The sequence below is a fragment of the Asparagus officinalis genome, chromosome 8 (genome assembly GCF_001876935.1).
Source record: "Asparagus officinalis chromosome 8, Aspof.V1, whole genome shotgun sequence".
NCBI lineage: Eukaryota > Viridiplantae > Streptophyta > Magnoliopsida > Asparagales > Asparagaceae > Asparagus > Asparagus officinalis.
This window is the reverse complement of record NC_033801.1, coordinates 42,967,657-42,994,859: the sequence shown is the minus strand read 5'-3', so window position 1 is coordinate 42,994,859 and position 27,203 is coordinate 42,967,657. Positions and strand designations below refer to the sequence as shown.

General features: G+C 36.0%; 2 protein-coding genes across 2 annotated transcripts in view; one reads left to right on the top strand and one right to left on the bottom strand.

The window, feature by feature from the left end:
• LOC109821179 (histone deacetylase 5-like) overlaps positions 1–5,990 on the top strand; it is a 30,880-nt gene extending 24,890 nt beyond the window's left edge. The window contains exons 11-14 of the mRNA XM_020387369.1: positions 4,756–4,949; positions 5,078–5,210; positions 5,489–5,553; positions 5,660–5,990. Of these exons, the coding sequence (XP_020242958.1) occupies positions 4,756–4,949; positions 5,078–5,210; positions 5,489–5,553; positions 5,660–5,825 (558 nt within the window). The 3' untranslated portion in view covers positions 5,826–5,990. The remainder of the gene's footprint in view (positions 1–4,755; positions 4,950–5,077; positions 5,211–5,488; positions 5,554–5,659) is intronic.
• On the bottom strand, positions 12,250–26,904 carry LOC109821178 (DNAJ protein JJJ1 homolog). The gene is made up of 4 exons (XM_020387368.1): positions 26,818–26,904; positions 21,601–23,280; positions 12,874–12,932; positions 12,250–12,762 (listed from the first exon to the last, which is right to left on the bottom strand). Exons 1-4 carry the CDS (start codon positions 26,902–26,904, stop codon positions 12,705–12,707), a joined length of 1,884 nt encoding a protein of 627 aa, XP_020242957.1. The 3' UTR covers positions 12,250–12,704.

Sequence of the window (27,203 nt, the reverse complement as noted above, 5' to 3'; positions counted from 1 at the left end):
TTGCATAATCCGGCACTTCTGTCCGCTCAACATCACCTCCTTGATGTATAGCTAGAATGACCTCTACAAACTGCGTGGGTGCCTTTGTGAGTTGCTTAAATCTATTACCGAGAATGCCGTTAAAATTTCGACATTCCACAAAACGCGTCAAATCAATGAAAACATCACTCATCTAGACGGATGACACATTCTCCTACAGATACTCTCTTATAAGGTATACCTCTCTAAAGGCGTTAGAGACTTGATAATGTGTATATCTAATGAATGTGCTACAGCTGAACCTATCCATGAAGCGTTATGAGAAATAAAGGATATGCCGAAGTCCTGAAATCGAACGAAAATTCGAGCTCGGGAATGAGTTTACTAAGAAAGTACCTTTCCACTATGACTCCACTTGCACCCATGCGTCATGTGGTTACGACTATATAAACTTTGTCATTGGCTGAAGACTGCGGTGCGAAGGCGAATGGACATATGCCGGACTATCTGTCCCTGAGAAATCTCATTTGAGATGGCATGTATCTGGCCTGCTAGCCTTCAGATCTCGAAACTGTCGGTTGGTGCGCTCGTCTCTGCTGTTGTCCATACCGCGCGGGGGCCTTGTGGAATTGTTGAACTTGACCACAATTCTATTGTTCGTTCCATGTCCCTGCCCTCCAGTCTGGATGCTCTAGTCTTTTCTCGGCCCTTCCAAGAAGAAATTTGCTACTACTCATTAAAAAGTAAACAAAATATTCCCAAGCGAGCTACCATTCCGTTGTTCTGGAGCTGAATCCGGAAGCCTATTACCATCCTCCGCATCAAATCCTTAAGGCTGAAAACTGCCGAATCTCTGCATTCTGCCACTGAATCACGTCAAGTAGATCAAAGAATATTCCCTACGTCTCTCACTTCCGACTTTGTGGCGCTACTAGTTGGCTCTAGATGATTCCCTGAAATTTTTGCGATGCCCTTATCTTTCTCGGTAGCCGCTTCAACTAGACGGAGCTAAGTTTCCTGCTCTGCGCCTCTGTTAGGTAACCTTGTTGCGTGGTGTAACTCCTGATGTACCCTCTAGGACTTCCTCTACGATAGGTTATAGATGGATCACTAGTCGGTAGCATACAGGTGCGTGCGTGCTACTTAGTGGGAGTCTAGTTTTGCAACACGCTCCTCAAAACTACTAGCTAGCTGCTATCAAGGATACATGAGGTAATCAATACTGTGACGCCTACTGTGGCCTTTAGCGTGGAGATGCTGCTCCTACTCGAGGGTGGAGCCTGCTGGCGCCATGCTCATGCTATGGCACATCCATCCTGCCGTAACTCATCTGTGGTCATGGGCATCCTCTCCGCCGTCAACGTCCGTTTCGGCCATCTATATCATTTTAGGAAGAGAGTTTTGAGTAAGACATGTAATGAGACCTCAGGTAAAAGGCATAAATTTAAACTATAACATAAAAATAACTATTTCTTATACTTTTTTCACGCAAATACTTTATAATCAATAAAGTAATAGTTGTCATTAAAAAATTTCAAAGATTTTTGCTAGATATACATATACGTCCTCACTCACTTGCTAGAAATTCCTAACAGACTCCCCATACATGATTCTAAAGGAAACTCTATTCTAGGCTCATACGCATCAACACAGGATGATTCCTAAGGAATCGCCTTACAAACTTAGCCTTGTATCAAACCACTGTTTGACGTCCTCATTTTCAACACATTGGGCTACTAGTCCAAGTTGTGAATGCATGAGATATCCACATATCAACACTGCAACTACTCACTGGTTGCAACAAATACAATTTACACCATCTTTCACTATAATATACTCTTTCTTTTAGTGTAGGAATCAATTAATAAGTGTAGTATAAAAATAGTGCAAAAAATATCGGAAATAAATGCATATAGAAACATGATGTAGAAAGCAGATATCTAATAAATTAATCATGTTCCTCAACTGAATAAACATATTACAACCTACAAGCTCTTAATAAATGTGATAAGTAAGCTTTAATATGTAGTCAACTGAAAATAAACTAAGGGCACACAGGCTCTTTACAAGTGTTTGAAATACAAAACTCTAAATGTTCCGAAAGAAAATATCAACTATTGCTGGTGTCCTCTCATCTATAAAACATGCTAACGGCCGGACTTATGCTGGAAAGTTCTGTTCATCCCTACAGTCTCTCACAGAACTCTAAAGTCTGCACTCGCCACAGGGAAAAGCGAATAAAAAATAACAAAGTGAGATTACAATAGATAGTGTTAGAGCGCCCTTACACCAAGATCATCTTCTTATTATCAAGCCCCCAGGGAAGAGCTTACTAGACTGTGATGGAGTGCTTCTTCTATTATAGCATTAGTCTACCATAGATCTTTTACCGGTTATCTTAAATGTGGAATTGAATATTTAGAAACCTACAACACGAGATGTGTTTTACGTTCAAGCCGAATTAATCCATAACTAAGAAAACCCTCAGTGTATACCATATGTTTTCAAATTGATAAATAAAACTAAATATCAATACACGCAACTTAGAATAAAACATCTAGAATAGAATTAATAAATTAGCAACCCACAACACGAAACTTTGGTACGCTCGTAGTGAAATAATCCAAACAATGAAACCCTAATGGTAGTAATACCATATGTCTCGAATTTCTGTGATATTGCTACATTATCGATTCCGAGACTAGGAATAAAGGAAGCAATATCAAGGATGTGGTAGAAAGTCATCATAATATCGGAACAAAAATAATATTTTCCATCTATCCCTTGCGAAGATATATAAACAATAGTATAGATAATCCTGGCATAGCCCACAAGGAATAAAGCTACTATCGGTCATATACTAACTTCAGCAATCAGGTCGATGCTTCTAATGCATATCGGCAGCTTCCACCATGACTCAGGGCTTATTCAGCCATAATCTATCATTATGCAAAATCTCTTTTAATATATATATTCATCACATTACTCATGCAAGATGACTACCAAACGGCATCCGTATTTTGTATACTACAGCTCGATTCACGCTTGCATCCGCATCAATGAGTGGACGAACTACAAAATTAGGCATCCACGGTATACGACTACTCAAGCTCATGTATTTAGTGCGAGGACGGTTGATCGACTACTACGATCAAGATTCCTAAAACCCGACAATGGCCGTACTATAAATCGATGCACTATCCCAGTCAGTTATCTGAGCGCATCCTCGATCAACAACTATTACACATGTACTATTAATGTTTACACTAACCCATATTCTATAGTGTGGGTTCGAAAAACCAATACCTATAATAATCCTTCTCCAGGATAACTTTCGTGTGTGCTTACGAACACTAATTTCATGTATTGGTGCAAATGATTCTGTCCATGCTGCCTGATATCCTCGCATCTCCATAACTACAATACCCTCCATTAATTCAACCCTGAAGCCTAAATTTCCCCAAAAACCCACTATTCAAAGTTGTGATCTTTCCTGCTATAACCCAAATTCTTACGTATTTTTGAAACCCTTCCCCTTCCAAAAGTTTATCATTATTTTTGTCTATAATCTAAAGCTTTACCCTCATTTATGCTTAAACCCATCTCCCAAAATCATTCTTAACACCCAACCAAAGGAGCGATCACACGAACAGCGAATTATATATGAGTATTTCTTGGTAATCTACTCCCATCCGACACCTGCCTTCCGTGGTCGTTTTGCTTTTTGTTTTTTTTGGTTTGAGGGGCTTGTGGGGTGTGGGGGGCGCGGGCATGACCAAAAGTCTTAGCCCTATTATTTCTAAACCCACTCACTTCATCAAAGGTATTTTTCTATACATAAAAAAATACTCCATTGAATTACTTTTAAGCTAATTTGTATATCTGTTGTTTGATATATAGTGTGACTTGTTATATTTTACTGTTGCTTCTATATAGATATGATGTATTTTTAAACCAAATGTTTGAACTGTTACTTTTTGTCCCTAAGTTGCTATCTTTTACTGTTACTTGCTATATATGGAATGATGTATCTTTAAACCAAATGTTTAAACCGTTATTTTTTTTTGTTCATTTTTATGCTAATGTTGCGGCATCACAAGTAGTAGATGAGTTTCTTGACTATAAACCCAAACATCTTCATTTATTTTTAAGACGACCCACTTACGAAAATGGTTTTCTATCTATAAACCTAAAGTCTTACCCCCCTATTTTTAAATCCATCCACTTACAAATTACCCTAGACACAAAATACTCCACCGAAATAATTTTCAATGCAGTATCTATTTCAACAATTTGATATATGGTGTAAGTTGCTATATCTTTATTTCAACTTGCTATATTGTTTGTTCTGAGCGGTTAGATATACAGTGTAGTTTTAACCAATTGCTTAAACTGTTAATTTTTTTTTGTCATTTCCGCGCTAATGCCGCGGCAACGAGCAGGTCAATTTTGCTTGTTTGTAACTAATAAGTATTGCAGATACAATAGTACTACACTAAGTATACCCATATTTTGAAAACTATTTTATATATAAAATTATCTTTCTTAACAAGAAATAAAAACATTGTGGAATCAAAGTGTGAATATTATTTATGGTGTTCATCCTTCTGTACCTTTGCTTCCTACTAAAGTTCACTAAATATTCATCTTGTTCACTAAATATGCATCTTGTTTTTGCATGACTTTTGTACTTGATCTCCATATACTCATCTTGAAATATCTACCATGCTGCATAATGCTCACCTTGTAATATTTTGTTCCTCCAAATTATTCTAGGCGGAAGGTATGAATAAACCTTGTCGTGGATCAAGAGATAAAAGTTTACCCAGAGATGTCTTCTGGAATATTGTACCTCACAAGTTGTTCTTTGCCCTATCTCATTCATCTACATGGGGTAAAGGTGGAGTTGCATTTCTTCATCCTGAAAGTAACACCAATGACAGAGCTTATGTTTGTATATATAGAATAACGTATGTAGCTCTCCTTAATTCTCTTGAATTACTAGAAAACACATCATTCTTTGTAGCCAATAATCTCATCAGACCATATTATATTTAATCATACAATTTTCATTCTGCTGTGAAACATTTTCCTACAGGCTGGAGCAGTTCAATGATGTTTTATTCCAAGAGAACAGGATGAGCCCAGACATGGAACAATCACCATTGCTAGATGAATCCCAGCTTAAAGTTTTAGCTGAAAGCAAAACCATGCTTCTGGAGGTCCTTGGGGTACGCTTAATCCTATTTTGACTTGCAAAATTTTGCAGTATTTACTCCCATCTTTATAATTCACTTAACAGGAAAAGCTTATTTAGAATGTTAGAATCTCGTATCTTATTATCTAGGCTGGGTTGCATGTTCGTGTGTTGAAAATTTTGCTTGACATTTGTGATGCTTGATTTGTTTCCCCCCTCTATTGTGATGGAACTGTTCCTCTTTTTTTTTTTGTTCCATTTTATGCCACAGCTATAAACCTCTGAATAAATTTTTGGGCTTTACTGTTGCAGGATGGATGGTATTCTAACGTGCTGCACTTGGGGGAAGAGGATGGTCTCCCAATTTTAACAATGACGTACATTGCTGCTTCCTTCTTTTACAAAAGTTCTGCTTCATTTCTTTTAAAATGCTAAAATTCCCTCCAATTTGCACCCATGTGACTATATTCTTTAAAAATACAGGTGCCCATTTTCATATGTTGACCGATTCAAATCTGGCGAGCTACCAACTTGTGCTCCTGCAGAAAGTTATAAGAATACATTATTGAAAGGACTAGTAGAAGGGAAACAGCTTACAAGAGAGGAAGCTGAAGAGTATATAAAAAATGCTATTGACAGAAAGCTGTAATCGTGATCTAAGCCGTGCTTCTTTGTGATTTACTTCAGCTGTCTGCTTACTTTTATGTCGTGCAAATTTATCCCATCTTCAATTGGATTTGTCCTGCTGCGCGCATTGGAGTTTTACTGTGCAAGGGCTTCACTATATTAGAAAATAAAATTTTCATTCATTGGACAGCGAATGTAGCTTAGGAAGATCACATTAGACTAATCGAAGGAACATGCTTCAGTTAGGACCCGTTTGCTTTTGCTTTTGCTTTTGCTTTTACCTTCACCCTGACATTCACCATATTTTGCTCTTGCTCTTGCTTTTACTTTTTCCCGCTTTGCTCTTGGAATGCCAGGACATGATTCATCTGGGCGCACGCATCTAAGCTTATGAGCATTTGGAAATTGTGTTACTTCCAAGAAATTGTGCATCTTGAAAAACTTCTGCCAAAATACTCTTATACACTTTTGTTGTTGAGTGTTGTGGAAACTAAAACCAAACCGATGTGCTTCGAGAGGTCAAATCAAACAAATGCCGCCGAAAGAAGGCCAAACGAATCAAATCGATACCACAAACACAAACAATTAATTTTAACATGATTCGGTAAGTTGTTTACGTCCATTGGGCAAGAAGGGGATATGATTTTTTTATTAATAGAGAAGAAGAGTACAAACTGAGATTACAAATTACTCAAACTTACCAATTAATCTCACCAACAAATTTCTAATTCTCTCTAAACAAAACCCTAACCAATAGCTTAGAAAATACCTCTTTTTGTGCTCCAAATATCCCTAATTTTCTTCTCAATTCTTTATTCTAATTGTTCCATATATATAGAAATCCTAAAATCATAAACATACTAGGAATTCTAAAACAAAAAAAACAAAACAGATTAGGATTCCTAATAATTTGTTACCAAAACAGATTTGGAATCATGTTACCAAAACAGATTAGGAATCCCAATAACCTGTTACCAAAACAAATTAGGAAACATATTAGGAACCTACTATCCAACAATTCTCCACCTCGGCGGAGTTTTCCCAAAACTGAGCCGACACTAATACCAACCAAACATCTCACTTGTTGCATCCAGTACGAAGAGGAACAAATCCACGACAACGGACTCAATCCATAACAAGTTGAGAACCCAAATGAGAATGTGAACAAACTCCAAATGTCGGTATCAACTCACCAAACCGGCTGCATCATAAATGACTGCCTACGTATCCTCTTACGCCAAGGAATCAAGCCTTCACGTAGTTCACCCAAACGGACTCCAAAGGCTCTTAATCAAATAGAAAAGTTTACAACTCTTCACTAATATCACCAACGGATCTGCAACTGATAGCGTTCCCAATGACCTCAAACTGAAACAAATCAAACACCTCCACCTGAGGTGAACCAATGGCCGTATCCAAAACATGTCCACCAGTTGCACTCAAATCCAAAACCAACTCATCATCTGCGTCCAAATCCAAATGATCTCCAAACTGTGTCACCTCAGCTAGAATCTCAAACGATGCAGTATGCTCTGGAGTATGTGGAGTAATCTCCACCCAATGTGAAGTAGTATCACCCTCCACCCGCTATGATATCCCAATGATCTGATCAACACTCTTCACCTGCCGAGAGTCAAATGTGATATACCTGCTCAGAACAAAATCAAAAACTCCTAACTGATAATCAAACGAACCTCTGAATCCCAAACGTGCAATCAGATCAAATCTCACATCCTCGATGTGACCAAATGCTGGGTAACCAAATATTCGACGCTACCCAAAATCTATAGCAGCTCCATCAGATCCAAAATCTTCATACGCAGCAGTCGGTAACCTATGACCAAGATGACCCAAATATGTCTATGCTCCAAAACCAAAACCAATGCTCAACAACCAACGCTGATCCCCTCCAGTAAGGAACGACCCATCAAAACTGTCATCTCATCTCGTCGCCCCAATGTCTCCACATCAATGAAGTGTCTCAAACTACCATGAGCTCGACACAAATGCAAGAAAGAACCCCTACCAAAGCTAGAACGACGGGTTACCTTTCTACCAATACACTTCTTCCAATTGTTGTTGACTTCTAGGACTTCACACCAATGGGACCTGGTTGCAACCCACCAATGCCTAGAACAATCCCTAACTGCGGAAACCAAATACCGATTACCTCCCAATGATGCCTCCTTAGAAGGTCCCGAAATACCTGACTGAACACCACCTAAAAGACCCCTCGATCGATGGATAGAAGTGCCAAACTCCACCTCGGTATTCTTGCTCATACCAATATGCTCAAAGGACTTCAATTTGCAGGTCAAAGCACTCATTAACAAACCATGCACGACAAAACCAATCAAATAACTCAGTCTCAACAAATGCCACAATCTGGCCAAATCCAAAGAAGTCATCATCTCTCTATCAAACACTGTACTTCCAATCAAATGATACAAATTATTCCTCCTGACGCCCATCATCACAATCATGGACCCCAATGTGACCTTCAAACGTGAATCAACCAAGGTCACCCTATAGCTTGTTGCCTCCAAAACTCCAAGTGAAATGATGTTCTTCTTCAACTGAGGAACGAACCTTACTCCAACCAACTCCCGAATCACTCCGTCACTCATCCTAATCCGAACGGTACCGATACCATCAATAGGACATTCATGATCATTACCCATGAGCACGACGTCCCCTCTTTCCAACTCCTGAAAGCTCGAGAACCAATCCCTCTTAGGGTCAATATGGTAAGAAGCACCTGAATCCAACATCCACTCTGTAGAGTCGGTAACACAAACTGACGATAGTGCAGATAACGAGTAGCTCGAAGAATCCGAATCTGAATTATAGTCACTAGCCTTGACAACATTCACCTCTAAAGTTTGAATAGCTTTCCCCTTATTTTTCCCGGCTCGGTCAACCAACTTTGGGCATTCGGCTTTCCAATGTCCATCCTCTTTACAAAAGGCACACTGATTCTTACGAACTCCAAGATGTACCCCTCTAGACTGCAACCTCCTACCACGATTTGGACTCTTTGCTCTTGCGATCAATGCCCCCGCTACCGGCTCAACTGAAGTCTCCTTATCCTTTTTTCGGAGTTGATAATTCACAAGACAACAGTGATCTCACTATAAGAAAGAGATACCTTCCCATTAATAAGAGTAAGAACGAAGGTCTCATATTCCTCGTCAGGTAAGGAACTCAACAACAACAACGCCTTATCCTCATCTTCAATCATCACATCTATATTCATCAAATCCGTAAGAAGCTTCGTGTATTGGTTCATATGATCACCAATGGAGGTCCCATTCTTCAATTAGAAGCGATAAAGTCACCTCTTTAAATGCAAGTGGTTCTCTACACTCTTTGTCAAATACTTGTCCTCTAGGATCTCCCAAATCTTCTTAGCCGAAGTCTCATTGATCACATCATATTTTAAATATTGAGTCAAATAAGATCTAATCACACCACACGCCGTTCTATTCATCTTTTTCCAAACCTTCTCCTCAATGTCATCCGGTTTCCCGTCCAACTCCGAATTATCTTCCAAATTTTGCGCATTGAGGGCATCTAAGACTTCACCTCTCCAAAGATCAAAATTGTTTGTGCCATTAAACTTCTCCATATCTATCTTCATAGAGTGGATATTCAAACTTCGGACGGTCTTCACGTCGGAAGTACCCTCCACAACTCCTTTCCCGACCATCTTTCTCAAAGCACCAAAACAAATGCGGAACAAATGAAGAATAGATCCAAAACTAAAAAAGATAGAGTCTTTACCAAAAAGATCCCATATTTATCACCAAACGAAGCCCTACGCGCGCCTCCAAAACGACCTACTCCTCTAACTAGCCCAAGCGTAGCCCGAGCTCTGATACCACTTGTTGAGCGCTGCGGAAGCTAAAACCAAACCGATGTGCTTCGAGAGACCAAATCAAACAAACGCCGAAAGAAGGCCAAACGAACCAAATCAATACCACAAACAAAAACAATCAATTTTAACGTGGTTCGGCAAGTTGCCTACGTCCACGGGGTAAGAAGGGGATAGAGTTTTTTTTACTAATAGAGAAGAAGAGTAGAAACTAAGATTACAAATCACTCAAACTCACCAATTAATCTCACCAATAAATCTCTAATTCTCTCCAAACAAAACCCTAACCAATAGCTTAGAAAATACCTCTTTTCTGTGCTCCAAATATCCCTAATTTTTTTTCTCAATTCTCTCTTCCAATTGTTCCATATATATAAAAATCCTAAAATCATAAACATACTAGGAATTCTAAAACAAAAAAACAAAACAAATTAGGAATCCTAATAACCTGTTACCAAAACAGATTTGAAATCATGTTATTAAAACAGATTAGAAATCCCAATAACCTGTTACAAAAACAAATTAGGAAACATATTAGGAACCTGCTATCTAATAATTGTAACAGTCGTTTTTTAGAGAGCATTGCGAGAAAGTTGTTAGGGAAAGTTCTCATTGGTAGCGACAAATTGTTAGTGTTAAGTCAATTGGAACTATAATGGGAATAAAATTATACAACGTCAGTCAATTAAAACTGGATAAAAAGTAAATAAAAAGTAAAAGTGGGATAATAATAAAAGTTTGTCGGTCTTTTGTCAAATTTTTATGTGAAAAAAAGAGTTCTAGTCTCTCAAAATTGTTCTAAGTTTTAAATTATAACTAGATGGTAAAAAAACTAGAATTTTTTTTTGCTTTTTAATTTTCATATTTCATTTCTCCATCATCTTCAAACCTGACAATAGGATTAGGTCACATCTCTTCTTACCATCATATGTAATCTTTTTTTTATTAAATATTAGAATTGTATAATTAATTAAATTTAAAAAATTATAAAAGTTGTTTTTTATTAAAATTAATTAAAATTAAGAGATGACAAAATGATGTCTAGCAGATTGAAAAGGAAAGCACAAAAAGAAAAAACTTTATTTTTTAATTTGTGTTACAATAGTGATTCCAAAAAAATATATAAATTATTGTAATAATAATGCCTTGTAGTCTATTCAATAGTTATTCAAGATTAATTAACACTAAAGTAAATAATAATTATTAATAATAGTATGTTTTTAAAAATATATAAATAGTAGTCTTGAAAATTATCCTTAATTATACTAACAATTGTCCCACTAAAATATCTCATTTCAAATATTCATCTCAAACTTGTTCCACTTCTATCAAAAATGTCTAGTTGACTAGCACCCCTTTATTGTTTCTCTAACTTTTAGTTTTTGGGTTATAACAAATAGAATTTAACTAGATGGATATCCAATTTGTTTGCTTATCAAATATTTATTTAAAGTTTTTCTTGTAACTTGTATTATTATACTTGATGTTTTTTTAAATTGACTTGATTACATTTTTAATTTCAAGTTCTAAACTAATTTTGAAAGATTTTTGTCCCAAAATGGTTGTTGAACCAAATATAACAGATTTATTCATCATGATTATGTAAGATTTATATTATGAATTCAAATGCAATTTAGAAAGCCAAATTCTTGAGAAAGGATATAATTTCTTTAACCAAATTAAAATATTTAATATTCATAAATTACACGTGATAATCAAACAAATATACTTCCATATACAATAGATGAATGCTAATTTAAAAAAATATTTTGTGTTCTAATTCAAATTATAACAGAGAAGTATATTAAAATTTTAATTAAACATTATAAAGGAATACAAAACATGAACACCTTAGAGCTCAATTGCATTCGTTTCCATCCCTAGCCACATCTTCACAAGCTTAGAAACAGATAGAGGTCATCTACATCATTAGTCGCAGAGATATTCTACAATTTACAAATCAAATCTTTGTATGAGGTGTTTGGTTCAAGCAAACTTTGGGATATAGGATGGATTTCAAATTCTAGAATCAAATATTGGGCTTTTGGGGGTTTTTGGATTCTATAAATTGCGTTTGTTTCAAGCAATTTTTTGGTTCCTTGAATCCCTAAATTGCAAAAAAAAAAAAAAAACTTAAATTTTAGAATTTGTCAAATCCTCTCAATTGAAAAAAAATTGGCAAAACTCATAAATAAGTACACGTAGCTCTCTTTATACCCTTATATTTTTTTTTTGTTAGAGGTAGCCTCATCAAGGTAAGTATATTCACATATTTTTCTTTTTAAGAATTTGTAATCCTATAATTTAGGTTTGAACTAAACAAGATATTACAAATTTTAGGATTTGTTTTCCTATAATAATGTTGAACAAAACAAAACATTAGAAATCCCAAAACATGTATGAAGCCATATGGTTTTGAAATTCTCCATAAGATTACAAATTCTTAAATTTTGGCATTTGAACCAAACACCCCCTTAGTCAACCCTTCCTACTCAATGGACCCCCATAAATAATATTAATTATTTAAATTATATAAAAATGTTAAATTTTTCAGCAATATCAACATATCACATAACGCAAAATTGGTAACTTTACACTCAAAAGAAGGCAACAATGTAAAAGGTACAGAATGTCTGGAAACCTTTATAACCTCCGGTTATTTCCATAATCTGATGTTGGAGTAATTTGCTTGAGGATATCAGAAACATCAAACATATTACAACACAATTACAAAAAGGAAAAAATTTAAAAAAAAATCATTGTCCATCTTAAATTCAGTTCGAGTTTTTTCCCCCTTCTTCCCACTCTACTGTTTGTTCTTTATCCTATCAAGCGTATGATATCCCTGATCACCCTCGTCAAAAGTTGGGACCTTTGATCCCATCTCGCTGCCTGTACAGAATTCTCTGAAAAGGATGGGCACTTTCCACTTGCAAAATTGTTCAGCATGGAATCCTTAAGCAGTCATCAAAGCAGAATGACCTCTACAAAATTGACAATTACTGTATGTTGCTAATGAACTATACTTTATCTTGATTTTAACGTGGCATGGCCTGTAGCACCCAAATGTGCAAATAACTTATTCCTGTCAAATGAATATTCATATCAGCATTCAGAATATCTGGAGGCATGAAGAAAATTAAAGTTATTTGCAAAGCATAACTGAGATAAGTTAAAAGAAACATTGCAGCAATACCTTGTGTCGAAATTCTCACCACACATATCGCATGCATTACTCGGTGCTTTTGTGCTCGCCTGATTTCCAATATTTCATAAGTTAGTTAGGGTGAAAGCACATAGAAAGACAAGTTCTAAAGCAAAATTGGATGTCATGCCAGTCTGTTCAGTACTTCGACGTATTCATTTTACACAGATTGACCATTTCAGAAATTTGCAGCTTTGTCTGAACACATTTCCCCCAAAAATAAAATAAATAAAATATAAGGATGAAGGGTACATTGAATTGTAAGTGATCCAATAGCGACCGAAGCAGTCTTATAAACAAATTCAACGAATTTTTATTTTATTTAATTTTCTAACTGAGAAAATAGTTTAGGTATGAAACTAGAGATACTGCTTGGGGAGCAGGATCCCGACATGGCCTACCTCTGAGAATTCAAATGTTTTACTGATTCATGTAATGCAGATAGTGTGTCACATAATGCCTACTTTGCAGCATGAGGAATGTGTAGGGGAACATATCCAGCACGCATGAAAGAGAACAGAGAGATGGGTTGCAGTCATTGATATCCCTCCTTTATATATATACCAGTATACCACTTAAAAGGCATAAAACACCATCACGTGTTATACTAAAAGTGTCATAGTAGAAGGTGACATGTGGCCACCTAATCAAATATTCTCCAAAGAATCCTCATCAAATTAAATCTATCCATAATTACAAAATTCCAATTGTAGTCAGATATTTAGTAGTCCTAATCAAATTATAGTTATAGATAAATTCTAATTAAAAAAATCTCAAAAAATTGTCATATGGCACTCGTGAATTTTTTTTAAGGATAAAGTTTACTAAACCTCCAAAAAGTTTAATTATTTGCACTAAGCCCCCATAATTTTTGAACTCTGCAGTAAGTTTGGGATTTTCTGAAAACCCCCCAAAACATTTTGTTTTTTTGCACTTAACCCTATAGGGGGAATACCCCATAACTTTACCTTGACGAACATTAACTCTTAGAGCCAATGTATACCTCTTAAATCATATTACTTGTTTTTTGTTTCTTTATTAAGTTGCTAGTAGTATATTTATATTAGCATAACCTAGGAAGTGATATTGCTTGAGAATCCTCACTCTTATTAATTTCACTGACTGCTTGAGAATCCTCTACAGTCTACATAACCCTTTTAAATAATATCATTTCGTTATAGCTTCCTTAATAGTATTATTTCCTAATTATGCTCAAGAATTTCTTTTTCTTAGTGTTCGAATAATATCTACGAGTGTATTTTATTTTGTCAATCCATATAAGCTGGTACGTTCCAAAACTAGTGCAGGATAGCTCTTCACGACAAAAAATGGAATCACCGTGAAATATTGGCATTGCCATGGATGGCTTTTGGGGGTTAAGAAGATCAGTCAAGTAAATTTGACAACAATTAAGCAAAGTACACTAGTTGGTGATAAGTCATAACATTCTGCAGCATGAGCAGGATTCTATTATCATTTCCTAAGGCTTTTCTCATCATCATGGAGTCACCTAACGTATAGCAACAAAATTGTGAATCCAGATTGTAAACGTTCCGTAGATGATTGACCAAAATTTTAAGGTAAACTATTTACTTGACATCATGATGTCATCACCCAGGGACAGTGTCAATTCTATAGTTTCCTAATGGTTAAACTGCGGGACATACTGTGAAATGTACAAGTACACCTTACAACTATGCAAATGAAGCAACTATCGTCGTCTACCAGATACCCTTGTTCCCTTGTTTTTACTAAGCTGCATCTCCAGCAAATTCAGCAAGGATAGAGGATTTTGAACAAGAGTCTGACTGACCAAGGAATGAAATCTCATCCAGCAGAAGGCAAACAAGATAGATTGTGTCCAATCAGGTTTAAATTTGCCCCACTTGTAAACCGAATTAATATCCATGTTTGTATAAATAGAATGTTCATGCATAACTCGTAGTCTAATAAACAATTTCAGCTATAATAATACATATATTTCTTTAAATGCAGAACGTATTTCATTTTCGCAGAAGTGGCTATGAATAGAGGCATACGGAAAAATGGATTGAGGAAGCTAACATGATATCATGGTTGATTCTATAAAGGAGATGCCATTTAAAAAAAGACTTGCCTGGAGGAAAAGGATTTCACAACAGCTTACATCCTTATTTGTAGATGTTCTTATTGTTAGTATTTTGTTGTTGGTGAAGGTCAATTAGATGCAGATGATTTCATAATTAACATTAATTGCAAACTGTACAGATAGTGCAAAAGAGCATATCTTCGACTGTCACAAATGTGACTTGTCTTATGATTTATGCAAGAAAAAAGATGAATAAAAAAATCAATATTTAACTTCAAGTAGGTGCTTTTTGTTAAGGCATAAAACGGTCCATATAGATTTCTACAAACGGTAGGAAAGAGTAAGCTATGCACAATATACGTGAAATAGTTCAAAGAAAAGCTAGGAACAGCCATAAAGGAAGGTCAATTTCTTCTTTGGGGACGATTTCATGTCTCTGCTTTATAATTTATATGCTTAGGTACAAAATAGTTATACTAGAACTTAACCATGTTGATTGATGGAATGCTTTCAGACAGGAAATTCCTCTTCTTTACAATAACACAGATTTTATATTGCCACTTGGCTTTCTAGGTCCTATAGCATGCCCTATCTCCTGCGCATATCTTCCCTTACCACAATTTTGGTGTCCAAAACAGGTTGAACCATTCCCTAGAGGGTATCACAATCTTTCTTGCCTTTCTATTAACTATTTATGAAACTTGCACAAACCAAACAGGTGAAACGACCAAGACATTGCTTTCATAATAAGTTGACATAAAGCCCACCATCCTTGATGGAAGTTCAAAGAGCAATTATACCCTAACACTATGTTTAGGAGTTTCACTAGGAGAATGAAAGGGAAGATAAAATATGAAAAGGGAAGGTAGAGTAGGAGAGGGAAAATATAATATCTTATTTTTGAAGTTTAGTGAGGGGAATAGAGGGAAACTTGTTTCATCATATTGTTTGGGAGCTCTAACAAAGGGAAGGGAAAGAAAAAGAAGGTTTCATAATAAAATCTCCACCATTGATCCATAATGATGGAGGGTCAAACATCTTTTATGATTAATTCCTCTCTGTTTCCCTCTTATACACTCCGCATTTGTTTTTTGTTTTTGTTTTCGCTTTTTTTTTTTTTTTTTTTTGGGGGGGGGGGGCTCTAAATACTTCCAAACAAAGTGAAGCACCAAGTTCTCTAACCCTACTCTCTCCTAACCCCATCCAAATGCAGTAAAGACATATCTTAGACTTGTCAGTGACAGGCAGGGATCCATTCCCTTGCTTAACTTGGTTCCATGAAATTAATGAATTTATAGTTGAGGTTTCTTATGATGAATAATAACAATAATAATAAAGTGGAGTAAGCTACTGTCATAGCTCTGATGATGAACTTAATTGTTTATAGCCATAATCACCCTTTTAAAAAGCAGTTTGGGTGTCCACTTAGGCACCCGCCTAGACTAAAGCGGTGTTTAGGGCACCTGCCTACACCTTGTACACCTTGGGAGCATAAGATGCTTATGTAAACTACACTGCATTAACAAGGGTTATATTGCTTGCCAAGTCACAGTAAGCTAGTAACAGGTCAATAGAATTGACAAAGTCAAAATAGGTCGATTCAGAAGTTTCGATCTACTTCCATCTTAAGTAAACGACGAGAATATGATATTGAATCTTCGAAATGAACCCTTTCTTCCTTGATGCTAAAAAATGCCTAGGTTCTGCTTAAGCGCCCACATAGACGTCTAGGCGCTAGGCGCTTGGTCCAGAACCTAGAAGTGCCTAACGTTTTCTAAAACATTAACCATAATGTGCACAAAAAAGGAATCTTGCCAATCAAGCATCGATTGAAACACTATGAGCATTTTAACGAAAATGAAAAGAACTAGGGAATTGCAAGATTTGACATATATTGGTTAAAAACAGAATAGTGAAAATGAGCTAGTTTTCACTTCATCAGTGTTAAGTCCGCGCATTGCTGCGAGCATTATTTACCGAGGTATATCTATTGCCAGATTGATAATGGTTTTTGTATATTACTATTTATAAAACTTCAGTGACAATTTTTTTACTACTATTTATAGAAGAATCTCCAAACTAGTTAACACAATAATGTACCAATGAGAAAGTTATATCAATTTTTTTTAATAGAGCCAGAAAAGATTTCTATACATGAAATGTCTGATAAAAGTTTAAATTATCATCCGCAAGAACCCGAAAAAAGGATATGAACAGTGTTTTTAAGGTTTAAAATTTTTTACTTTAGCTTGAACATTGGATAAAGGGCCAACAATTCCACTGTAGCTTAAAGAGTTCATTCAAGGGCCAAAATTATTATTGCAGTATGAACAGTATTATTATGATTTTAGGGTTTTGCTTTTAAGTTAAATTAAATAAAAGTAATAGATATGTAGACAGATTGCCAAATAATATATGCACAAAGTAAATGAAATTTAAGATGCCTCCAGAACTTAAGTAAAAATGATTCAAACCTATATAAGTAGCACAATATAAATTATTGGGATAATTAAATAGATAGGAAACAGTGGTGCGCCAGTAGCAAAAGGCTATCTTGCTAGATATTTGATATACATTAACCTAGCAACTCGCAATTGAACACAATGAAGACAAAGGAAACTACAAAATATATTCACCAAATATGAATAAAAGAATATCTCCTCGGTTTAAATTAAGTATGTTGTAAAAAAAGAAATAAAAATCTGACAAATGTTGCGCTTCATTGTATATTCTTTCACTGCCCATCCCAGGAAGGTTGTATAAGATAGCCAACAGCCAATGTATGACCTAGCCAGATCTCTATGAAAATAAATCCTGAAGAAAATATGTTGGGGCGCTCCATCGTGATGAGTTGAAGTGATGCCATTTCAGCGTAGTGAGCAAGGGTGGTTTGTTAGGGTGGCCCCTCAAAGCGACGTGTCACATCTATACAATCTCAATGTAATGACAAGTAAGGTGTGTTGAGGATCTCATAGTGCCACATTTGTCCTCAAGTATGGTGTTGAATACGAATAGGCGTAGAGTAGAAAGTCATAAGTGAGAAAGACTAAGAGGCTTATATAAGAGTAGGATTAGATTCGCTACTTGAAATGTAGGTAAACTTAGTTGATAAATATCATGAACTAAAGAAAGATCAATACAATATGTTTACAAGAAGCTAAGTGGGAGATGAAAGTCTAGGGAGATTGAAAATACCGCTTATAAAATTTTGGTTTGTAACGAAAGAAAAGGAAAAAATCGGGCAGAAAATACTTATAGATACCACATTATCGATAATACACTAAAGATAATATTGTTAGAGTACTACCAATAACAATAGTCTTAACTGTTTAGTACATTTTAAGGATAAGATGCTGGAATATAGATGACGAAGCTAATAGTTTGAAGAATAGAATATCTGTTATATTAAGGTGGCTAAAGAAATCCTCTAAGACTCTAAGGGTGGTAGATTGCCCGACAAAGAGAGTAGATGCTGGAATGAAGAAGTTCAGAAAATAATTAGAGCAAAGATGATGTCTCATAAGAGTGACAGAAGCATAGGTATTAGAAAAATCTTGAAACTACAAATTAGCAAAAAGAAAAAATAGTTAGGGCAGTTAAAATACAAGTTATATTGATTTATATAAAAAACTAGAGGCTTAAGAGGGGGAAGGGAGGTATTTATAAACTTGCTAAGATGAGATAAAGAAGAAGTTGAGATTTAGATATGCTAGATGTATCAAGAGTGAAGATGAAAGATTTCTAGTAAATGATGACAAAGTTAATAGAGGCAAAGTTATTTTTATAAAGCATTTAATGATATCAAACATATGAACATAAGAGAGAATTTGACAACACTGTGGATGATAAGGAAATATAGGTATTGTCAAAAATTTAGAATTATTAAGGTTAAAGTTCTTTTAAGGAAAATGAAAATGGGAAGAAACAAAAGGTTGGACGATATGTCTTTTGAAGTTTGAAAATATCTTTGATTTACAGGGTTAGGATGGTTGTCTAAACTCTTCAACACGATTACTGATACTAAGAAAATGCTCGATAAATGGAGAATTAGTACTTTCATACCTATATGTATAAGAGTCAAGGAGATATACAAAGTTATTCAAACTATTTGGGATATCAAACTTATGAATCATACTATGAAACTATGAGAAAGTGATTGATAGTGCTTATATTGTGCCCACATTGGAGAAATCCAAATAGAGCAATTATGATAAAAAGATGTTTACAATGAACAAGTTATTGTTAGGATTTTTACTTAAAGCTTTTATAGAGCAATTATGATAAAAAGATGTTTACAATGAACAAGTTATTGTTAGGATTTTTACTTAAAGCTTTTGAATCATCTACTTCTAACAAACAGTTATTGTTAGGATTTTTACTTAAAGCTTTTGAATCATCTACTTCTAACAAACTTGCTCATTTTGATAGTGCTTATACATTATGGAAACACATAGAGGCACATCAAGGCAACTAGGAGGAACTCCAACACATTCCGGTGGAGTCCGCTTCAAGTGAGAATGGAGCATCATCATGCACACGGCTACTAGGCGGTTGCCTTAGTGAGGTATGCGAGTCCGACTCCGAAAATGAATTAATCATAGATGATCTCGCATGTGCACATGAAAGACTAATGAAAGCCTATAACAAATTGCATCAAAATTTTATAAGTTTAAAAAGCAAGCATGAAGAGCTAAAATCCGATCATGATTTGTTAGCAACTAAGTTTGAATCATTGCCAAAGAAAATGTGACTCTTAAAGATAGCAATGATAAATTTAAATTGAAAATTCTAACTTATCTAATGAGAAAAATGATGCAATATTAGAGGTAGAAACAATTATACATGAATTTGATTCTTTCAAAAATAATAATGATTGTTCTACTTCTATTGACAATGCTAGTGTGCATAATAATGAGTTGAATAATGTGAAAAACCGTATCTCATCTTTAGATTCAACTCTAAAAACATGCATTGTCAAACATAAGAATCTTGTGGACATATATGCTAAGTCACGAGCTACCATTTCAAAATCACTCACTCACTATGCACATATGTATAGCAAAATTTATAAATACACTATTTACGGCCGTAAATGCCATCTTGCTAAATTTTTCTATGATGCATGTAAACCCAAAAATTCTAATACTAATGCTTGTTGTGCATCTCATAAGGTTTCTTCTCAACATACACACACACATGCACCCAATGATAATCATAAGCATGTGAATGTGTTTAAATGTGATTATTGTGATAGATTTGGTCATTTGGCCAAATTTTATTTTGATTTGAGAAATGTTTCGCATTTGCAAAAAGATTTAAAAAGACCATTTTTATTTGCAAATGTTCCTCGTTCTCAATCTCATAATGAAATGTGTTCATATATTAAGAAGATTGATGGAGAGATACAAGGAGAAGTGAACAGATCTAGAAATGGTTTTTATTTATTCAGAAAGCCTATAAGGAATGGCCAGGAGAACAATGTAGGGATTTTAGAAAAGAAACAAGTTTCTAGTAAATATAATGTGAATAAATATATGTATAGAGTAAGAACTAGAGAAAGAATAATTACAGGAATGACAAAACTATTTACTATTGCAAAAGGTTTACATCTAAGATCATCTTTAAGCCATCATCTTTTTGCATTAGGTATGGATGAACTTATCAGGCACAAGATGAAGTCTCATAGGCCATGTTATTTGCTTATGACATGGTTTTGTTGATGAGATGAAGTTAGGGATTATTTCTAAAGAGAAAAGGCTGACTGAAGAACTCGAATATAAAGGATTTAGAATTAGCAAAATAAAAACAAATTATAGGGAATGCAAGTTTAGTAAAACTGTAAAAGAGTGTTAGTACAAATGGATGGACAGGGAATATCTAGGAGTAATTATTTCGTTATTTAGGACCCATTATTTGTCAATATGGTGAAATTGAGGATGAAATAATTCAAATCGAATCAGAATGGTTAAAGTGGAGGAGTGCTTCTGGAGCCCTAATTGATTATGGAACACCTTCAAAATTAAAGGCAAAAATCAATATGATTGTTATAAGACCACAATGCTTTATTAGGCAATTAAAAAGTGACACGTTTAAAAATTGAGTGTAGCAAGAATGAGAATGTTATGATGGATGAGTGGATATACGATCAGTGGTATGATTAGAAGTGAATATATTTGGTAGAAGTTAGAGATTACTCTTTTTTAGGATAAAATGAGAATCTTTTGAGATGGTTTGGTTACGTGCAACAGAGGCCATTGAATGCACAAATTAGGAGAAGAGAACAAATTATTATTAATGGAGAAAAGACTAGAGGCTAGCCTAAGAAAACTTGGTTAGTTCTAACTGTTGAGAAAGATATGATAATGATTAGCTTAGTGAAGGAGAGAACCCTCAAAAGAACTAAATGAAAGAATAAGAATTATTTAGCCGACCCAAAAATAGGGATAAAGACTTAGTCATCATCATCAATCTTGTTGTAATAAATAAATAAAAAGTGAGGGAAAGAAGAAGGAGAATAAAAAAGAACTCTTCTTTTATAGAGGTTGTATAAGAAACAAAAATAAAACTAACCAGATTAACCAATTTAAAGTGTTTACGTCAGAAGTAGACAACATAAATATAGTAACAGTGATAGGCAGGACTGTTGTTACCTTCTGTTTTTTCCCTTTTGACGAGCTCTTTGAGACTTTAGCATCTTTCTTTGAAGGCCCTCTAGCATCCACTTGTTGCTTTTTGTTCTTCTTTCCTGTGGCTCGATTTCCATTGCCTTTTGCAACAACCCCTTCAGAAAGGGAAGTCTCCTCGGTTTGCTCCTTGGCATTTCCACCTTCAGTTAGAATTTCTCCTTCCTTTGGTTCCTCAACATCTTCCTGATCCTGATGATCAATCTCACCCGTCTTATTTTCACTCGTCTCTTCTTTCAAAAGTTCTTCACCATTGCCATAAGCCTCACTTCGTCTCCTTGCAGGTCTATGTTTCCTACCTTTCCATGAACCACTTCCCGTGAAGATCTCTTCGTTATGGTTAAGATAATCACTTGGATTGCTTAATGAATCATCACGATCCAAGTGAGGACCCTTGTTACACGTACGCCCTGAAACCATTGCCTCTAAGATGCTCTCTTCGTCATCCGAACCCAATGCTTCATCCTCTGAATCTCCATCCTGAACTTCCCCCTCCTCCAAGTCTAAGTCCTCCTTGAATTCCTCAGTTAACTCATATACCACATTTCCACAGTCCGTCTCCTGATCTTCACCAACACATACTGATCCAAAACCTACTTCTTCTTCTTCTTCCTCTTCCTCCTGAAATGAAACTTTCAGCTCAGCAACCCTTTCCCTGTGCTTCTTGGACTGCTCATGATTCTTCCACTGCTTATCCGACTTGAACTTCTTATTACAAACCACACAATAAAATTCCTCCTTTTTCTTTCCCTTATCGTCATTCTCAGCAGCACCCATCATCTCATAAAAAATTACAGTCTCTTCCTCATCATCAATCTTTGCCCACTCCTGCTCTTTGTACATCCTTGCCCTCTCCATTTTCCTCCTCTCCTCCTCCTCCCTTCTCTTTTTCTCCTCTTCTCTCCTCTTCTCCTCCTCTAAGCTTCTCTTCACCTGCATATCTCTCACCCTCTTATCCCTCTTCTTCACAAATGCTGCCAAATCCCGAACCAAATCATTATATTCTCTCCTGGCCTTCTTCCTCTTCTTCTTATTCTCCTCCTCCATTGCCCTCCTCGACCTCCGATTCACCCCCAACGAAGTATCGTACTCATCCACCCATCCGAAATCCAAAACAGTGCAGAACCCTAACCAATAACTGTAGAAAGCAGTGACCTGGGAGTAGGGACTCTCCAGATCCCCAATCAAGGGCGCAGGCCGGACCAAGTCCTCATCCAGCCCTAACTCCTTCACAAAGAACAGTTCTTGGTCGTAGATTTTACCGAAAACATCCCCGTAGACCTTGAAGAAGCCCTTCCCGGTGTGGCCGAAGCCGGAGAAGGCGGACGTAGAGAAGAAGGAGAAGAGGTCGAGGTCGAAGAACGAGGAAGTGGGCTTGGACGAGGTCGGATTCGAGAAGAGGATCTGCGACCGGTGAGAATCGTAGAATTGGCGTTCTCTTGGATCGGAAAGTACCTCATAGGCGTGCTGCAGATCCTGGAAGGCTGCCGAGGAGGCGTTAGGGTTCTTGTCGGGGTGGAGCTGGAGGGCGAGGCGGCGATAAGCGGATCGAACCTCTTCTTGAGAGCAATCGCGGGAGACGTTTAGGATCTCGTAGAGGCACCGCTTTTTTGTGTCCGCCATTGATGTGGCGGCGGATTGTGATTTCTAGGTTTTAGGGTTAGGGTTTTGGATCCGGGAAATTGGGACCTTTTGAAGAAAGATGTTCTCGATATCAGGTAGTTCGTTCAAAGAAAAGGGTAAATTGCAGAAAACCGCGCGTCTACGGTAAGGGGCAGTTTGGTTGGTTCGAGGGACTAATATCAAAATAGCTTAGATGTAAGGGACTAATACTAAAAAAACCCTAAAGTATAATACTTTATAGTATAGCATAAAGTACAGAAATTCAAGAAACCATAAAGTGCTATACTTTATTAATAAGGTACTATATTACTGCCATAAAGTACTATACTCTGTCATAATGTGCTATACTTTATCAATAAGGTGCTATACATTTCTATAAAGAGCTATACTTTTCCTAAAGTATACTTTATCAATAAGGTGCTATACATTTCTATAAAGAGCTATACTTTTCCTAAAGCTAAAAAATTGAGCGACGACCTCTCGTCGATGCTATACATTTCTATAAAGAGCTATACTTTTCCTAAAGCTAAAAAATTGAGCGACGACCTCTCGTCGAGGTGAATAATTGATCAAGAAACACATTTTACACGTCATCAAGTGTTCGCATTACGCCGAAAAAAACTGATTTGGTTTATCCCACTACGTTGCAGAAATTCTAGAAATCATAAAGTGCTATATTTTATCAATAAGGTGCTATACTATTGTCATAAAGTGATATACTTTGTCATAAGGTGCTATACTTTATCAATAATGTGCTATACATTTCTATAAAAAGCTATACTTTTCCTAAAGCTGGAAAATTGAGCGATTATCTCTCGTCGAGGTGAAAAATTCATCAAGAAACACATCTTACACGTCATCAAGTGTTCGCATTGCTCTAAAAAAAACTGATTTGGTTTATCCCACTACGTTGCAGAAATTTCAGAAACCATAAAGTGATATACTTTATCAATAAGGTGTTATACTATTGCCATAAAGTGATATACTTTGCCATAAGATGCTATATTTTATCAATAAGATGCTATATATTTCTATAAAGAGCTATACTTTTTCTAAAGCCAGAAAATTGAGCGACGACCTCTCGTCGAGGTGAATAATTGATCAAGCAACACATTTTACATGTCATCAAGTGTTGGCATTGCGCTAAAAAAACTGATTGGTTTATCCCACTACGTTGCAGAAATTCCAGAAATCATAAAGTGTTATACTTTATAAATAAGATACTATATTATTGCCATAAAGTGCTATACTTTGTCATAAGGTGCTATACTTTATCAATAAGGTGCTATACATTTCTATAAAGAGCTATACTTTTCCTAAAGCTGGAAAATTGAGCGACGACCTCTCGTCGAGGTGAATAATTGATCAAGCAACACATCTTACACGTCATCAAGTGTTCGCATTGCTCCGAAAAAACTGATTTGGTTTATCCCACTACGTTGCAGAAATTTCAGAAAACATAAAGTGTTATACTTTATCAATAAAGTGCTATACTATTGCTATAAAGTGCTATACTTTACCATAAGATGCTATATTTTATCAATAAGGTGTTATACATTTTTATAAAGAGCTATACTTTTCCTAAAGCTAGAAAATTGAGCGACGACCTCTCGTCGAGGTGAATAATTGATCAAGCAACACATCTTACACGTCATTAAGTGTTCGCATTGCACCGAAAAAAATTGATTTGGTTTATCCCACTACGTTGCAGAAATTTTAGAAACATAAAGTGTTATACTTTATCAATAAGGTGATATATTATTGCCATAAAGTGCTATACTTTACCATAAGGTGCTATATTTTATCAATAAGGTGCTATACATTTCTATAAAGAGCTATACTTTCCCTAAAGCCAGAAAATTGAGCGACGACCTCTCGTCGAGGTGAATAATTGATCAAGCAACACATTTTACATGTCATCGAGTGTTGGCATTGCGCCGAAAAAAACTGATTTGGTTTATCCCACTACGTTGCAGAAATTTCAGAAATCATAAAAGTGTTATACTTTATTAATAAGGTGCTATATTATTGCCATAAAGTGTTATACTTTGTCATAAGGTGCTATACTTTATCAATAAGGTGTTATACATTTCTATAAAGAGCTATACTTTTCCTAAAGATGGAAAATTGAGCGACGACCTCTCGTCGAGGTGAAGAATTGATCAAGCAACACATCTTACACATCATCAATTGATCAAACAATATATCTTACATGTCATCACACGTTTGCATTGTTAAAAAACTATACAATTTCAACTCTGAAACGACACAGTTTAAATAATAAGAACATAGTTACAGCGTGAAACAACAATTACACATCACCACTACAAAATATCATCACACTATGTAACACTTTACTATAAAGAGTTGTACTTTTCCAAATTTTGAAAATTTGATTACAAGCTCACATGACATACATCAGATACAAGAGAGAACACTAAGCGTAAATTCAACGAACAGGTGGTGGGCGACGACAAGTGCTTCAGATCCTTGTCTGCCTCCATGTCGGCGAACTGGGGGAGTCGATGTCAAAACCGTTGGTGGGCTGTTCATCCGATTCGAGGTTGACGGTGGTGGGTGACGTGGCGGCAAGGGGAGATAAAGGGAAGCGGAGGGAGAGGTTGATGGGTTTGAGGGAGGAGGGGAAGTGAAGGAAGGGGAGAGGAGGAGGTTGGTGGTGGTCATTGAAGGAGAAGAGGAAGGAAGAAGGGAGCTTGTGTAGTGAATTTTAGAGTAAATACAGTAATAATGAGTGTATTATACATATTGGGTTTAGAAATAAGTGGGGTGGGATACAATGGGTGTATTGATGTTTGGAAACGTTAATGGGTTTTTAAATAAGTGGGGGTAAAACTTTGGGTTAAAAAGAAAAACCTCTATACTTTATCAATAAGGTGCTATACTATTGCCATAAAGTGTTATACTTTGCCATAAGGTGCTATACTTTATCAATAAGTTGTTATACATTTCTATAAAGAGCTAATCTTTTCCTAAAGCTAAAAAATTGAGCGACGACCTTTCGTCGAGGTGAATAATTGATCAAGCAACACATATTATACGTCATCAAATATTCGCATTGCGCTGAAAAAAAACTGATTTGGTTTATTCTCCTACGTTGCAGAAATTTCAGAAATCATAAAGTGCTATATTTTATCAATAAGGTGCTATAATATTGCCATAAAGTGCTATATTTTGCCATAAGATGTTGTACTTTATCAATAAGGTGCTATACATTTCTATAAATAGCTATACTTTTCCTAATGCTGGAAAATGGAGCGACGACCTCTCGTCGAGGTGAAGAATTGATCAAACAACACATCTTGCACGTCATCAATTGATCAAACAACACATCTTACATGTCATTACACATTTGCATTGCTAAAAAATGATACAATTTCAACTCTGAAACGACACAGTTTCAACAATAAGAACATAGTTACCGTGTGAAACAACAATTACACATCACCACTACAAAAGATCATCACACTATGCAACACTTCACTATAAAGAGTTGTACTTTTCCAAAATCTAAAAAATTGATTACAAGCTCACATGACATACATCAGATACAAGAGAGAACATCAAGCGTAAATTCAACGAACAGGTGGTGGGCGACGACAAGTGCTTCAGATCCTTGTCTGCCGCCATGTCGGCGAACTGGGGGAGGAGTCGATGTCGAAACCGTTGGTGGGCTGTTCATCCGATTCGAGGTTGACGGTGATGGGTGATGTGGCGTCGAGGGGAGATAAATGGCAGCGGAGGGAGAGGATGATGGGTTTGAGGGAGGAGGGGAAGTGAAGGAAGGGGAGAGGAAGAGGTTGGTGGTGGTCATTGAAGGAGAAGATGAAGGAAGAAGGGAGCTTGTGTAGTGAATTTGAGGATAAATACAGTAATAATTGGTGTATTATACATATTGGGTTTAGAAATAAGTGAGATGGGATACAATG